Below are 17,419 nucleotides of genomic sequence, written 5' to 3'. Positions count from 1 at the left end.
ACTAATGTTCTCTCCTCTTTTATTATATTAACTGGGGAAAACAAATTTGAGTGTTTCTGTATCAATTCAGTTTTTTGAGGTTGCGATTTTGCCTTTCAGTTTTCTATTGATCTCACTCTGACAACAATTTGAGCTTTTTTTACCTCCTCGCTTTTCACCTCCTCTTTCTTCTCAAGGTCCTTTCAATTATTGACCCATGTGGTCTCTTCCTTCCAGCTCTTACTATTCCCCTTAATTTTATTTTCCCTCCAGTGACAATTGATAGGTGATACAGTTTTGGGTTTAAAAGTTCACAGGGTCTTAGAATTTCATTGGCTTTTCATTTCTCCCAAACAGTCCAATGGCCGTTCAAGACTAAAATATTTCATCCTCCTGGATAAATTTGCATTTAAACATAAGTATAAAAGACTGTATGTATCTAGTTTATTTTGGCCAAAGCATTTTCTCCCCTTCAGATGTCAGATACTTGAAACAAAAATGGTGCATTTCAACTGGAGTGCATTGGCAGGAAATTTAAAATAAGAACTTGTTTTTCTGCTTCTTTCTTCTTGTATGATGTGTGCACATTTTTCTTGGAATTATGATAGTGATATTAATTTCATATGTTTTTTAAAAATCATATAATAAACCTAGTTCTGCACAATCAATGAACTGATGAAATAATGAACTTCACGTTTCATGATTCATGATTTCATGATACAAGATTCATATTTACTTACTGATTGATTGATTGATTGGACTTTTATGCCGCCGCCCCTCCAAGGACTCGGTGTGGCTTTTATTCTTTTATCTACAACCTTTCCCTCTTTTTTCTTTTTTTACCTCTTTATTCTATTGGGGTTATTTCAATCAAATATTCAATAAAAAGGAAAAAAATAAAAAAATTATGTTAAAAACAGTGTTCAGAACATTAATCCTATAAATCTCAGTGCCATCTTCTGTCATGATTTCTAGCATAAAACGAACATGGGGGCAAGAGGCTATTAAAATATATTGTGATCGGTTTACTCAAATTTCTTGTTAAGATAAAAATTAGATCTGATATGAATTTGGTTATTGTTTTTAGACACATTTGTGAGAAAAGAAATTAGATTCCACATATGGCAGAAAGCGAGTGTAAATTTAATCAAATCATGTCTGTAATTTGTTTTGTGAAACCTTCACGAAATGTAGTAACTTTATCTGTCATAATCATTCCGAAAATAGATGTGTTAGATAATAGGAGACTACCATTTTCATGAAATTAGAATGCTGAACCAGGTATCTTGTTATATTTGACAACAATAAGTCTTGGGTGTTTTATTGCTTTGCCCCACTAAGATTGATGCACCTATAATTTCCAGTGTTAAAAGGTAGCAATAGATTGAATATTTCCAATGAACAACAATGGTAAGATGTGGAGAATGGGTGGTTGCTTTCAAGAGCTTATACACTCTATTTTCAATGTGCCCCCTGAACGTAGATTCATCATCTGGAAAGATCCATTAGAAAGGTGGCACTATCTATCTTCAGTATCATTTTCTCAGTAAATCTAAGGTGATTCTCCCCTTCTGAGGAGAAAATAGTTTTCTTTTAATGTGAGTAAGCCTTGTAAACATTAATTATGTAATCCTCAGTTGTGCTTTGAAATGTAGGCAGCAAGGATGCTTTCTGAATGCTCAAAAAACATCAAACCATTCTCTGTGATCTACTGAAACAGAGTGACATTGTACCATTTCACGTAACGTGAGATCAAGGATAAGCACTTTCAAATTATCTCCCAGGAAATATTAGTTGCATTAACACAGAATAAAATATAAATACTTGCTTGCTGTGCATAACCAAAGGAAAATGGTACATATGTTCCCTGAAACCCGGTTAGGTGATTTGAAGCAATAGTAAGTTGAAATAATTGGACTGGATTGGTAGGCTACATTAAGTGGGAAAGCATCTTGGAATACATTGTGATCCTCCAGAAGTACAATAGATCTTTAGCAGATAAAAATCAAAAGAGAATTGTAATGAGAAGCAGAAACCATGTTGCTTAGGGAATTCTGGAAATGAAATCCACACATATCTTAAGGTTGCCAAGGTTGAGAAACCCTGCCAAAGACAGACCAACCCTCTTTGACATAAGAGCTCAACACTTTCATTCTCAGATCTATAATTAAGTAAATGCCAATATCTGTGGGAATATCTTCATTTAAGAGCAGCATGGCAAACTAGGTATGGTACCAAGATGATAAATACTACAGGTAGTCCTTACAACCATTTGTTTAGTGACTGTTCAAAGTTACAACAACATTGGAAAAAATGACTTATAAGTGTTTTTTACACCTAGGACCATTGCAGCCCATATAGTCACGTGATCAAATTTTGAACACTTGGCATTTGGTTCATGTTTATGATGGTTACAGTGTCCTCAGGTTATGTGACCACCTTTTGTGAACTTCTGACAAGCAAAGTCAACCAGGAAGACAGATTCACTTAACAATTGTGTTACTCACTCAACAGTTGCAGTGATTCATTTAACAACTGTGGCAAATAGTGTAGATTTTTATCCTTTTTGCACACGAACCAAAAAAGGTTTGCCATCACTGCCCTAGGTCCTAAATACCATTGTCAATGTTTTATTCTCCTGGATGAATTTTCATCATAATGTAAAACTATTATAGGCTTGGGCTTAAAGTTCCTTTGAAAAGCATATATATGAAGACAGTCTAACAAACTCAAATCCTCTTTTTCTCAGCTTTTGAAATGCAAGAACGGCTGCTCAAACTAGATTTGAAGTCCACACAACTTAAAATTCCCAAGTTTCAAAAATATTGAACAAGAGCAAAAGGCAAATGCTTATCCAGAAAGCAATATAAAGGTTAAGACAGCTCTTTTAGGAAAAATGGGGATCAGGTGTATTCTGGGATCAATTGGGAAGCTTTTAACTAAAGCCCATCGTTGAGAAATTTTGGATTTAAATATGGTACTTTGGATTAAGACAGTTTTGGATTTAATAGATATTTTTATTGTTCTTTTTAAAAAATATATACAAAGTTATTAAACAAAAGGAGATACACTGGACTGTTAGGCTGTGCCATCTGCTGGCAAGAGATTTTACACTAAGGATTTATTAGTGGTTATTTACCCAGCTGTTGACCTTGAAGTGGAAGCTTATCATAATACAAAACACTGGCTATTTTGTCTTAAATTGTTGCAAATAAGGATTCTCATCTGTTGGCTAACTGAACTTTGAGTGAACTTTGAAAATCTTGAAAATGCTTACTGTATTTTGTACAGAGGAAAGCAACTTGTGTTAGGCTGTTGGAAAAACCTTTTTAGACAGCTGGAATTATTATAAAGACTTGTGTGCTTTTTTAACATTGATGACATGGAGGTGAGCAATTGTGAGGACTTTAATTTGCAGTTTGCTGCATTTGAAAAGAAGATATATATTTGAGCTATACTTTAGGTATATGATATTATGAGCATGTTTTTATTGTGGAGAAAAAAAATGTAAAATGCAAAAAAAAAAATCTTCAAAATTACACATTTTTTCTCTTTTTGTTTTATTACAAACTGCATCTGATAATATCAAGAGCCTTGACTTATATCCTAGAACTATCCAGATGTCCATGAACGCAGATTTTCATGTTATATCAACATCTTGCAGAATCTGGACAGGAAGAGGATGTCCAACATTTTAGGCAATTTGAAAGTCTTTTTCAAAACCACTTAGAGACAAAATTATTTATGTGAAAGCCTGTGATTCTTTGATAATCATATCACCAGTGGCTGTTTTGAGACTCTACTATATGCCATTTTGTTATCATAGTAAGGTACTTTTAGTGTACTTAATATTAAACCAACAGAGGATGGGCCTATATTAATTATTTAAACTCATTCCAAACATGCTGCTTCCATAGAAGAAATGGCAATGATTTCAGGCATTATTTAGCAGATATACAATGTTAACATTTCCCCAGGTCCTTGTTTAACAGGGGCGAAGATACAGTATATCTTCCAATATGTTGCATTCTAAGACATTTTCAATAACTTGTATGCTTTCTTACATTTTTGTTGGAATTACAGGTATCTTTTCAAATATCCCCACTAAGTCCCTTGTGGTATGGCAACCATTACCAACAACAGGGCAGTAATTTGGATTTGAAAGCAAAAAGGTGCTTTGGAGAACATACATAGCATTTGTCTGCAATTCTCTAACCCAAATCTATCTTTAGCTGGAATTGCACTGCAGTCATGGTTAGAACCTGTGCAATTTTGGGAGAAGATATGGGCCCACTCTAAAGGATTTCAGACAGGTGCTATATTTTGCCTTTTAAAGTTCTGGACAGCCCTCAGAGTGACTATTCATCAAATATCAATACTGTACATTTGTCAAGTCGTGCTAATTGGCTGGGATTACATATAAAATATGCTCGTGTATACGTCCAGCCTTCCAATTTCTACTCTTGGCTGGCTAACCAAGAGACATCTTTTTTATTGTTAGGTGTTTTTTTCCCCTAACCAAGATACTACTGAACTCCAATACTCATCACTTCTAGCCCAAATGGCCTGTGATGAAGGACTTGCAGTCGATATACTGTTTTAATCATCCTGGCGTTAAGGGAAAGAAACCCAAATCATGCATTAAAAAGAAGAAAAAAAACCTTGCAACTCTAGTTTGCTAAACAGAAAGGTGTTAGGGATCTCAATTTACACATTTGGCTTAGAACAAATACTCGACAAATCTGTACACGTTTGCAGAGTCACAGCAGGAGAAATGTGAAACAGTTCAAGCCTGAACAGAAAAAGTAACTATAAATATGTGTGCAAAAAGTGTTTTTAAATTAAATTTTTTTAAAAAATTATATTCCTAGAACAAATATTCCAACAGGAGATATGATGTTTATTTTGCTGGGACTTTAATAAAAGCACAGTCATATGGACTGCACACCTTCTTTTCTCCTTTTATAATATTTATTCTGTTGATCTGCTTCCTTCTTTTATAATATTAGACAAAGGTATTCAATGTTAAAAAGCTGACCTAGTGTTCTAGCTTCTTCAGTTTCTCTAAGAAAAGGTTACCAGCTAAGCATTATGAGAGCACAGGTTATTTCATGTGTTTATCAAAAAACAGTCTGAACCATCCTTACCTGAGAAAAATTGAGCCCGTTCAATGGATGACATTGTTCCTCTACTTTTTCAACTGCACCAGTTTGCTTCCTGAGGCGTTCTGCTTCCTGAGCCAGATGGAGATCTAAAACAGGTACACCCCGTGACTTGATGTCCACCTCAGTCAGAGAATTCACCATTAACATGACCCAAACGGGCCTTTTTCTCTCCCAGTTGCCTGCAATAGCATTGAAGAGGTAGTCCGCATATAGGCCTTTGCCTCGTTGATCTGGAGTCATCCAGGAAGGTATCATCAGCTTGACGTACTCCAAATGGCGCTTGAGTCGTCGGTAGAGGTCCCTGGGGAGCACATCTTGAAGGCTCTTGCCCTGTGGTAGGAGCTGGCAACTGGTCAAAGCAGAAATTGTGTAGGGATCTGTGAGGTCCAGCTCGAAGTAGACAACATGACTGTTCTGGAAAGCTTTCTTAGAATTCTCAGGGATAAAATCCCAGACTCGAGTATAAGGGACGTGAATGGTACCAAAAAAGTAAGATGGCGGCTCTCTCTTTATAGTCCACAGGAAGGAGTTCAGCTCACTTTGCTGAAGGAAAGGAAACAACATGGGGAATAACTAATCATTGAGATCAATACGTTGTGTAGCCTGTCATTAAAGTTACTTAGATTGGGTATAAATCTTGACTGAGGCTAAGTTTCTAATGCAAAATTTCAGAAAGGCTGTGAAACATCCAAAAAAATAAAAGAAAAAATTGACTTCATTAGATATTAGGTAAAATTCTCATATTAGCAAGTTACATAAGCATTGGGTCAACTGAAATAGATAAATGAATAATCACTGAGAAATGAACAGAACACAATTACTAATTTCATCTACAAGAAAATGGGCTGATACAGAGCATTTTTTAAGTGCTGTTTAAATTCATATATTCAGAAGGCTTTTTTATCTTCTCTAATCTGGTACTTCTAGTTTCTTTTGTTTACTATTCCTTATTCTATGCTTTGCACAATGCTATTTATCCCCAAAACAAACCAAATAATATTCCTAATAGTGCAGTATGTATGTAAAAGAAAAGGAAAAGGAAAAACTTTGATATTATACATCAATAGTAAATTCTGTAAATGCTCCTGTTAAAAAAGCCAAGACCACAGTATCTCCCAATAAGCAAAACGAAACAGAATGCTGCAAACAGCCTTCAAATGTCCATAACAAGTATTTTATAACTTTTCAAATCTAATAGGAGATTGATACTAGCAGCCTATAGATAAAGGCAAAGCGATTTGGGGCGGGATATGGAGGTGAAAAAAAAAGAAATCTATCTTATTTGTTGATAAGATGAATGAAGATAACTGAAAGTCCAAAGAAGCGAGAAGTGTCACCTACCCCACTTAAAAGCAAACAATGAATCCTGAAAGCTGCCACAGGCATTGAAAGGGGTTAGGAAGGTCAACAGGCCTTTGTTTTAAATAAGCCTGATCTGTACGTTACAAAGAGCACACAGACACATCCAAGTCTTTCGAAAAGGCATTTTACACTGAAAAGGCATCGCCCGGGCCCACTTAGAATTTGATTAACGCCTGCCCACCCACTCTCCACCTCTTGTTCTTGGATCTAATATAAGAAAGGTCCCAGGATGAAACAAAGGCCTGCATTTTTTTTTAGACTGTCCTATGAAGGATGATCCTACTTGCTCCCAGACTCAATCCTGCAACTTTAAAAACAGACCCCGCGGTTGCACAAACAACAAGCAGTTTGTGGCCTTAAAAAAATACTTTCTCACATAATAAATTTCTCTGGAACCTGTGGCAAAAATGGGGCTGTAGAACTGGAACCCAATGAAACCTAAGTAGAATCTTTACAGGAAGTAAAATTTTATAGAGCTGACTGTTTAGCGGCTCATGGGCCATACAGGCCTGGACTGCTAGTAATGCAGCCCCACAAGATCATAAACTTTAAACATCATATTTATGTGCACACACATTAATTATACTGTATATTATATATGCAACCCAAGACAATTCTCTTCGCAATACAGCCCAGGCAAGCCAAAAGGTCAGACACAACTGCTTTAAAGCAACAATATGCTACCCAACATTTTTTGCACCCCACTTCATAAACCCCATTTCATAACAAGCCACGGACTGATACCTGACCATGGCTCAGGGGTTGTGGTCCCTACTTTAAAGGACTGGCGAGCAATGAGAACTCAGCTATCATTTTCTGCATCAAGTTCTAGGCCCACAATTTCCACCCTCCTAATTTCAATCAGGTCTTCTGAATTATGAGTAAACTCAGGGCTATAGATAGCCCCCACTTTCCAAACTGACAGCAAAAGGTCTTTTCCGCTCCTTTTCCATTCCTAAAAGCCTGTTATATGCTGGCTCTGTTAAAAAGTGCTATTGCTAACATGTTGTAAGCCGCCCCAAGTCTAAGGAGAAGGGTGGCATAAAAATCGAATGAATGAATGAATGAATGAATGAATGAATGAATGAATAAATAAATAAATAAATAAAAGCCATCCCATCCATCTAAAAAAAAAAGTCTCTCCTTGCTAATGGAAGTTCAACAAAAGTGGAGCTGAATTTGACTTTTCTTCTTGGCAAATGGGTCTAGTCTAGAGACTGACTATATGCATCTAAACAAGGCCCTTCACTTCCTCCAAACAGATCTGATGATGGTGGGATTACATGCCATATCTCTTTTGTGGAGTTACACAAAGCCTCTCCAGCTCAACATGATTATTCCCAAAACACAGTCTATTAAAAAAAAAAAGTACCAATAATATGAAGCCACCTACAAGGAATGTAAAGCCTATCACTAATCATCTACAATACTCATATACATTGCAGAAAGCCCATTGGTTATACTGGGCCCATGAGAAACTACAACTTATCTCAACTTTTTGAGTCATGTTTATTTTTATTGTACATTTTCACACATTTTTACATGTGACAGTTCCTGTGTCTGAGTATCATTAATGTATGTAAAGTATACACGCTCGTATACTTGTATACTGCACAAGTCAAAAAGAGGGGCTGGGAAAATATTTACAGACACCTCATATCCTGGACACAAACTTTCAACTCCTACTCTCAAAACTGCACTATAGAGCACTGCACTCCAGAACAACTAGACACAAGAACACTCTTTTTCCAGAACTCTGCTAAACAAATACAGTAATTCCCTCAACACTGTCAAACTATTTACTAAGTCTGCACTACTATTAATCTTCTCAGCCTTCCCATCACCCATCTCCTCCCACAAATGACTGTAACTTGTATTCTTACAATTTGTATTGACTGGTTTATAATATGATTGAATTACTTATTTGTACCCGGACTATCATTAAGTGCTGTACCTTATGACTCTTGACAAAAAATATCTTTCTTTTTGAGAGCATGTGCATCAAAATAAATTCCTTGCGTTTCCAATCACACATGGCCAATAAAAAATCTTTTTTGTTCAGGTGGTTCGGGTTGCTTCCAATTTTGAGCTATCGTTATTCTAATTGCTGTCAATATATGAATTAATAAGTAATGTTTGTTTTTTTCAATTTTTTTATCTATAATTCCCAGGAGAAAGGCTTCAGGTTTGACGATTTGATAATTAAAAAAATATTAGACTGTGCTGAATTTGACGCACTAACAATTAAATTAAAAAATAAAGAGGATTCCGAACACGATAAAACCTGGATACATCTTTATAACTGGTTTAAGAAAAGAAATAAAATTCAAAAGAAAAAATCAAATTAACAATACTTTATATCCTTTTCATTACATAGAAAAAAAATATATACAAAAGACATATATACAAAAAACCTTTTTATAAAAAAAGATCTGTATGACATTAAAGAAATTGAATATGAATAAAAGAAGGCGGATAAGAAAGAATTAAATGATTTAAAAAACAGTGACAACCTACAAGAGAAAATGGTATACGCTGAGGACACAACATGCTTCACCAGAAAATAATTTAAAATCAAAAATCATTCAAAACTTACCTCCTGAAGGGAATACAAGTACAAATATTATAAAATATGCTAAGTGAATAGTTATTGTTATTAATGTACTTAAATAAGCAATTAGATCTTTTTTTTAAGAATATTTTTGTTTGTTTGTTTGTCATGTTTGTTTGTTCGTTTATTTGTTACGCGTTGATTTAGCCTTGTATTAATATAAAACATATATTGTATGTAAATGTGTATATATATTTGTAATAAAAAATTTAAAATTTTTTTTTTAAAAAAATCTTTTTTGTTCAAAAAGTTAATTTTATAACTGAAGTAAATTATATTGTCAATGAAAACTAATTATTTCTTAAATGCAATTAATACAGTGTTCCCTCGATTTTCGCAGTTTCAAACTTCGCAAAAAGTCTATACCACGGTTTTTCAAAAATATTAATTAAAAAATACTTCATGGGTTTTTTCCCTACACCACGGTTTTTCCTGCCCGATGATGTCATATGTTATTGCCAAACTTTTGTTTGCCTTTAATAAATATTTTTTAAATAAACTTTAATAAATAAACAGGGTGAGTAATAATCTAAATGGTTGCTAAGGGAATGGGAAATTGCAATTTAGGGGTTTAAAGTGCTAAGGGAAGGCTTGTGATACTGTTCATAGCCAAAAATAGTGTATTTACTTCCGCATCTCTACTTCGCGGAAATTCGACTTTCGCGGGTGGTCTCGGAAAGCATCCCCCGCGAAAATCGAGAGAACACTGTACTTTCTAATTATCACACCCTTGCCTTTTGATAGTTGGACAAGTATACAGACTCACGTACACACAAAATGTATTCAAAGATTTCAAGGATATACACATTTTGGGAGGGAAGGAAGATTTCAAGATTAATGTCAACTGTGATCAACTCTAAGTTTGGCAAGATAAGGAAGATCAATGGTAGAAAGGATTTTTGTCTTTATTGAGATTCCCCACCCACCCAAATCTTTTTTTGGTGGGGGATTGTCTTAAATTTAGGAAGGCTGGAAAGACATACATAGGCCAATTCAGCAGTGGGTAGCTCCCGATTCAGCCCGGTTCTCCGAACCAGTAGCAGAGGCTGTGGGAGACTCTGTCCACCCACTCAGAACTTTTCTGCGCATGCATGTGTGTACTGGTAGCAAAAGCATTTAGAACCCACTACTGGGCAAAGTTATCCAATTACTTTTGTTTTTAAAACATTTAAAATAGATGCTAAATTTATTCAAGTTATGGCCACTGCCATATTTTTCCAGGAAGAAAAAGGTTGTACGGTATTTATAGATCCAAAACAGGAAATAGCATGCCATTCACACTAGTAACACTTATTTACTACTTTCTTTAATGTTGTACTGTAGTTTAGCAGAGCTATTTCCAAAGGAGCCGCAATGTGTTTCTGCCAGATGGTCTGAATTTGAAAATGCCATCTTTAAAATTACATACCAAAATCTGACATTGTATTCATCGTCAAAAGCTGTTTGACAATTGTTAAACAGAGGTCGCTTGGGCAACAATAAAAAGGAACATTCATCATCAAATGTTGTCTCTTTTATTAAAACATTTAGATTCCATCAATCCAGATCAACTTCAGACACAGCAAAAAACATTACACCTCTGTCATTTCCCATGACAATGTCAACAAGAGTGGTTTAATGTAGAAAACTATATTACCTTAGATTGTTTATGCTATGAATTTATGATGCTTCTACTTCGTTCAGGGAAAGTCAGTTTGCTGTAGTGGTGAAGGCACCAACCTAGTGGACTATGAGTTCTAATCCTGCCTTCATTGGATAGACTTGGACCAGTCCCTGCCTATCAGCCGGAGGAAGGAGCCTCGTAGTGGGGGGTGAAAAAGGCCATTTTCTCCTTCCCAGGCTTCTAGGAAGATTCTGAAGCTTAGGGAGAGTGAAAAACAGGTGTGCCGTCACATGCTGGGAATAGTGGTGGTCACATGTGCATGGAATTATGGGTGTGGGAACACATGCACACAACCCCCACACACTCCCCCTCCCTTTTGGCACATGAACCAAAAAGGTTCACCATCACTGCTCTATGCTAATGATGCTATGCTTACTTCCACCGCCAGAGGCGAATTACAGCAGCACGTATGTCCATGCCATGGAAATGTGAACACTCCGCTGGATAGCAGACATCTTCCTTCTTGACCACATCACAAATAACAACATTTTGGTGTGGCACCAATTCAGAGGTGGGTTCTAACTTACCTCACTGCCCGTTCACTTCTTCCCGTTCCGCATGAGTGAGCGTGCATGTGCAGTTACAAAAAATAAATAAAATATCTCCGAGACCACCTTCTGCCGCACGAATCCCAGCAACTGGTTAGGTCCCACAGAGCTGGCCTTCTCCGGGTCCTGTCGACGAAACAATGTCATCTGGCGGGACCCAGGGGAAGAGCCTTCTCTGTGGCAGCCCCGACCCTCTGGAATCAACTCCCCCAGATATTAGGATTGCCCCCACCCTCCTTGCCTTTTGCAAACTCCTTAAAACCCACCTCTGTCGTCAGGCATGGGGAAATTGATTCCCCTGGACCGTTCTTATTTTATGCATGGTTTGTGTGAGATGTATGATTGCTTTTTATATGAAGGGGTTTAAATTCTTTTTAAATATTGGATTTGTACTGTTTTTATTGTTGTGAGCCGCCTCGAGTCTTCGGATAGGGGCGGCATACAAATCTAATAAATAAATAAATGCATACATACATACATACATTTTAATTTTAAAAGCCAAAATCAACATGGTGATGCATGTGCAGTGCACATGCTCAGATGAAAAAAATTTAAAATTCACAAAACAGATGGTGGTGCCCACAGACCAGCACTGACTAAACTAGTTCCATGACATCATTGTGATGTCACCAGCAGGTCGCTACCATTTTGGGCGAATCCAGTGAAGGGCTACCAAAAATTTTACTACCACACTGTGGGCATGGCTTATGCATTTTCTTTCAACATCTTTTAGTGCAAATTGCGTGTTCTGAGATGGAGCTCCATTTTTGCTACCCCAGTGCGCCCCCCCCCCATCCGGGCAGTAGCTCACCCCTGGGCGAACCAGTCCGAACCAGGAGGAACCCACTTCTGCACCAATTATAGAAAAGACAAGGCACCATCAACAAAGATATGCAAGACGAGGGCCTGCACCTTAAAGACACAACTGGTCGTGCAAAGTGGCGCTCAGTGATCAAGAAAGTAGACTCTGCACTTGCGGGAATACTAAAAAAAAGTAGTAATTGTACAACTGCACCTCAACTTTGTGCTTAAAAATTAGAATTGCATAATCTGGAAAGTAGAAAATGATGGAGGACATAATCAGGAGATCAAACATCAGCGTTCAGGACATGGGTACAACTGAGTATGCCAAATTAAGTGGGCGTACCAAATTAGAATGCAAATGCAAGTGTTGCAGCATCTCTTTATTATTTTTAAATAGTTGTCATAATTGTAACTTGCTAGCCACGAATGCTAAAACATGTGTATGTTGTTATTTTTATCTTCTACCATTTTCTAAAGTGAAGTGGTATTTTTCTTATCTTCAAGGGGGAAAAAAACATAAGAAACTCTATTGCCAAAGAAGCAGATGCCATGTTATTCCTGTAACAGTTGGGATTTTACACGTTGAGTTTAAAATACAAAGCTATTAGTGTTTAATCATAATCAGGGATAGCTAACAGACTTGGAGGGGAATTCAGTGTTAATTTTATGCTTCTCAATAAAGCTGTATGTCCCAATTAAGTAATGCATATGGCTATCTAAGGCTTCCTCCCACCTCTGGCTATTATGTCTTGGATCTAAAATTACTAGCCTTGCAGTACTCCTCCATAAACTGACCTGCTATATGCCTCCATGCATTCTGGAAGATTCCTTTTGGTGACCTAGAGCTTGGTTACTGTCCGTGAAATAAAACAATAAGCATTCCAAACTAAAAGGTAGAGAAAGCAAATATATAAACTGCTTTGAGAATGCCACATTTCTTTTTCCTTTGATCTCACCCTTAACATCTGGGTGTCTGTCTTAAGTCTGTTGAATGCCCAGCCCAGATGTCAGACTTCTGGAAACATTAAGCTCTAGAAACATTAGTCAATTAACAGTGGGATAGCCTCTACAGAATACAGTACTGTATATTTAAGCTGAGGCTAAACTATCAGTGATACATTAATCTGGGTTCCTGTTTGAGCACAACATTGAATTTAGAGGTCTCAATGGCCCCTTCTAAGTTCATATATCTAAGAAATTGATTAGTCAAGGGTGATTTTCTGGAGAGAGAAAAATATTTCATACAAAATATTTTTTTTTCTAAATTCAAGACCTCTTCTGTCAACTTAAATCATTTGAGATCAGTCGTCTTTTAAAGAAGTACAGATATGATACATTATCCTATTTTGAAGAAAGATCTTTCTTTAAAATTCATTTTGACCATAGCTTCAATTTACAATTTACAGTACCTATAAAAACAAAATCTTTGCACGGGAAGTATATTATATAGCTTTTGGAGATTACTGCGAGTAAGTGGCAAGGCTAATATGTCACAAACTAGATAGAAAGACCATTAAACAGTGAAATCCATAGCTTGTCCCAAGAGCTTATATTTTGACAGTAGGAAAGAAATAATAGGTGGAAAAGTGGGAAGCCAATGTGGTGTAGTGCAGTCTTCTCCAACTTAGGAGGTGATGACTATAGGATGGTAGGAACTGTACACAAATCCTTTAGGATGGCACCACATTGGTGAAGTCTTCTGAAATCTTAGTTTAAGTGTTACTAATTGAAATAATGCTTTGCTCATTAATGTCACATAAAAATTAGGTTCGAAAAACACATGGTTTGTATTTAAACCACAATGGATTGCGTTCAAACTGAAACTAAGGTTGGTATACATGATATGTAAGGGGCGTACATAAGTGCACTGGTGTGCCTTTCGTCCCCTGTCCAATTGTCTTTCCTTTCTCTCACTTATCATATATATTTTCTTTCTTTCACATATCCTCTCCTCTAAGTTCACTTTACCCTTATATATATATTACTATATGTCTATTTTTCTTCCTATGTATTTGTGTATTGGACAAATGAATAAATGAATAAATAAATAAACAAACAAACAAATAAATAAATAAATAAATACCATAGTAAGCAAAAGTTAGAAAAAAAAGATGCAGGTATAGTGTACCTATAAAAACAAAATCTTTGCACGGGAAGTATATTATATAGCTTTTGGAGATTACTGCGAGTAAGTGGCAAGGCTAATATGTCACAAACTAGATAGAAAGACCATTAAACAGTGAAATCCATAGCTTGTCCCAAGAGCTTATATTTTGACAGTAGGAAAGAAATAATAGGTGGAAAAGTGGGAAGCCAATGTGGTGTAGTGCAGTCTTCTCCAACTTAGGAGGTGATGACTATAGGATGGTAGGAACTGTACACAAATCCTTTAGGATGGCACCACATTGGTGAAGTCTTCTGAAATCTTAGTTTAAGTGTTACTAATTGAAATAATGCTTTGCTCATTAATGTCACATAAAAATTAGGTTCGAAAAACACATGGTTTGTATTTAAACCACAATGGATTGTGTTCAAACTGAAACTAAGGTTGGTATACATGATATGTAAGGGGCGTACATAAGTGCACTGGTGTGCCTTTCGTCCCCTGTCCAATTGTCTTTCCTTTCTCTCACTTATCATATATATTTTCTTTCTTTCACATATCCTCTCCTCTAAGTTCACTTTACCCTTATATATATATTACTATATGTCTATTTTTCTTCCTATGTATTTGTGTATTGGACAAATGAATAAATGAATAAATAAATAAACAAACAAACAAACATATAAATAAATAAATAAATAAATAAATAAATAAATAAATAAATACCATAGTAAGCAAAAGTTAGAAAAAAAAGATGCAGGTATAGTGTGGGAATATGGCCTCTACACTTTCAATTTGAAAGCCCATGTTTCACAAGAATTTATTTACTTACTTACTTGCTTACTTACCGGTACTTACTTATTAAGAAATTTTGTATGGCTGCCTAACACGACCACGCTGACTCTGGTTGACTTACAGAAGTAAAACTGCAAATGCAAAACCCAGCATGTTCTATGTTTTAATAAGACTAAGAATGGAGGAGGAGGAGTGAAGGGCTACCAAATTTTTTACTACCACACTGTGGGCCTGGCTTATGCATTTTCTTTCAACATCTTTCAGTGCAAATTGGGTGCTCTGGGGTGGAGCTCCATTTTCGCTACCCCACTGCATTCCCCCACTCAACCAGGTAGTAGCCCACCCATGAGGAGGAATGATATACAACACTATTAGGAAGGACAAGCAAAAGTTATAATACATTGTATTAAATTGTATTGACAGTTCTGTGTTAGCAAAAACTTCAGAAGAGAAGGATTTAGGGGTAGTGATTTCTGACAGCCTCAAAATGGGTGAGCAGTGTGGTCGGGCGGTAGGAAAAGCAAGTAGGATGCTTGGCTGCACAGCTAGAGGTATAACAAGCAGGAAGAGGGAGATTGTGATCCCGCTATATAGAGCGCTGGTGAGACCACATTTGGGATACTGTGTTCAGTTCTGGAGTCCTCACCTACAAAAAAGATATTGACAAAATTGAACGGGTCCAAAGACGGGCTACAAGAATGGTGGAAGGTCTTAAGCATAAAACGTATCAGGAAAGACTTAATGAACTCAGTCTGTATACTCTGGAAGACAGAAGGAAAAGGGAGGACATGATCGAAACATTTAAATATGTCAAAGGGTTAAATAAGTTTCAGGAGGGAAGTGTTTTTAATAGGAAAATGAACACAAGAACAAGGGGACACAATCAGAAGTTAGTTGGGGGAAAGATCAAAAGCAACATGTGAAAATATTATTTTACTGAAAGAGTAGTAGATCCTTGGAACAAACTTTCAGCAGACGTGGTTGGTAAATCCACAGTAACTGAATTTAAACATATCCATCCTAAGATAAAATACAATCCTAAGATATCCTAAGATATCCATCCTAAAATATCCATCCTAAGATAAAATACAAAAAATAGTATAAGGGCAGACTAGATGGATCATGAGGTCTTTTTCTGCCCTCAGTCTTCTATGTTTCTAAATAATCAAGCAACTTTAAATTGCATTTGCAACTAAGTTCTATGTATTGTTAAGCAGGGTGAATGGACGTGAATGAGAGGACTGAGCAATCCTCTTTCTGTAATTGTGAGAACTAAAGAAAATTAATGTCAAGAAAAGTCACACTTGGCTATGCATTATAATCAGGGGTGAATTGCTCCCAGTTCATTCGTGCCTGTCAATCATTGGAGAGCAGGTCGTGAAAGGTTCTTTTACCCTCTGTGCATGCACAAAGCATTATGTGCATGCGCAGAAGAAAAAGGAACCCAAATCGTGGTTTCCAAGCGAGTGGGTGGAGCCTCGCGTTCCCTTTGCGACTGGCTTTCCGACAACGGACAGGCTTGAGCGAGCCAGGAGCATTTCACCTGATTATAATAGCTAAGTAATAAAAATGTAATGAGTTTCTATGTAATGAGTTTCGTCTGGCGGGTCCCAGGGGAAGAGCCTTCTCTGTGGCGGCCCCGAATCTCTGGAAATAGCTCCCCCCGGAGATTAGAACTGCCCCCACCCTCCTTGCCTTCTGTAAACTCCTTAAAACTCACCTTTGCTGTCAGGCATGGGGGAATTGAGGCATTCCCCCCTCCCCCGGGCCTATACAATTTATGTATGGTATGTCTGTGTGTATGTCTGGTTTAATAATAGGTTTTTTTTATTTTTTTTATTTATTAGATTTGTTGTGAATTGTTTTATTATATGTTGTGAGCCGCCCCGAGTCTACGGAGAGGGGCGGCATACAAATCTAATAAATAAATAAATAAACATGGTTAGCTTTCTGGTTATCTCTCACGAGTATGACTGCCTTTGCCATAAGAGGAAAGATCAGATAACATCGTTTCAAACCAAAATCAGACTACAAACAGTTCTTCAAGACTTGGAGACAGTCCTGGAATAAAGCACTTAAGCACTTCTCAGATCTACTCTTTTACACTAGCAAAGTAAGCAGGTGTATCTATTTTTCTGGCTGGGGAAAAAAATACTAACATTAAAACGGAAACAAATGTGATTAGTCATAGGAAAAACTGGGTTTTAAAATACAAACCCAACACAATGAAGCTGTTCCTTCACTGCACCAACACTCAAAAGTAGGAGAACTTTCAATCCAAAGTTAAACAATCTCAAGTCTCATTCATTGGCAAAGAAAAACGAGATTGAAGCCAGCACGGAACTTGCTTCTTCCTGCTGATAATTAATATTCTTTTGACAGTCTGGC

General features: G+C 36.7%; 1 protein-coding gene across 4 annotated transcripts in view; it reads right to left on the bottom strand.

Annotated features, from left to right (window-relative positions):
• Positions 1–17,419, bottom strand: part of TRABD2A (TraB domain containing 2A) — a 102,210-nt gene that overhangs the window by 72,982 nt on the left and 11,809 nt on the right. For 2 of the 4 annotated variants that reach the window (XM_070736227.1, XM_070736229.1), the window contains exon 2: positions 5,127–5,687. In XM_070736227.1, the coding sequence (XP_070592328.1) occupies positions 5,127–5,687 (561 nt within the window). Of the gene's footprint in view, positions 1–5,126; positions 5,688–6,485; positions 6,690–17,419 lie in introns of those variants that run through there. The other 2 variants (XM_070736230.1, XM_070736228.1) reach the window with 2 other exon arrangements.

Source organism: Erythrolamprus reginae, chromosome 2 (assembly GCF_031021105.1).
Source record: "Erythrolamprus reginae isolate rEryReg1 chromosome 2, rEryReg1.hap1, whole genome shotgun sequence".
NCBI lineage: Eukaryota > Metazoa > Chordata > Lepidosauria > Squamata > Dipsadidae > Erythrolamprus > Erythrolamprus reginae.
Note: the sequence above shows the minus strand (reverse complement) of the source record. Positions and strands in the feature narration are given on the sequence as shown.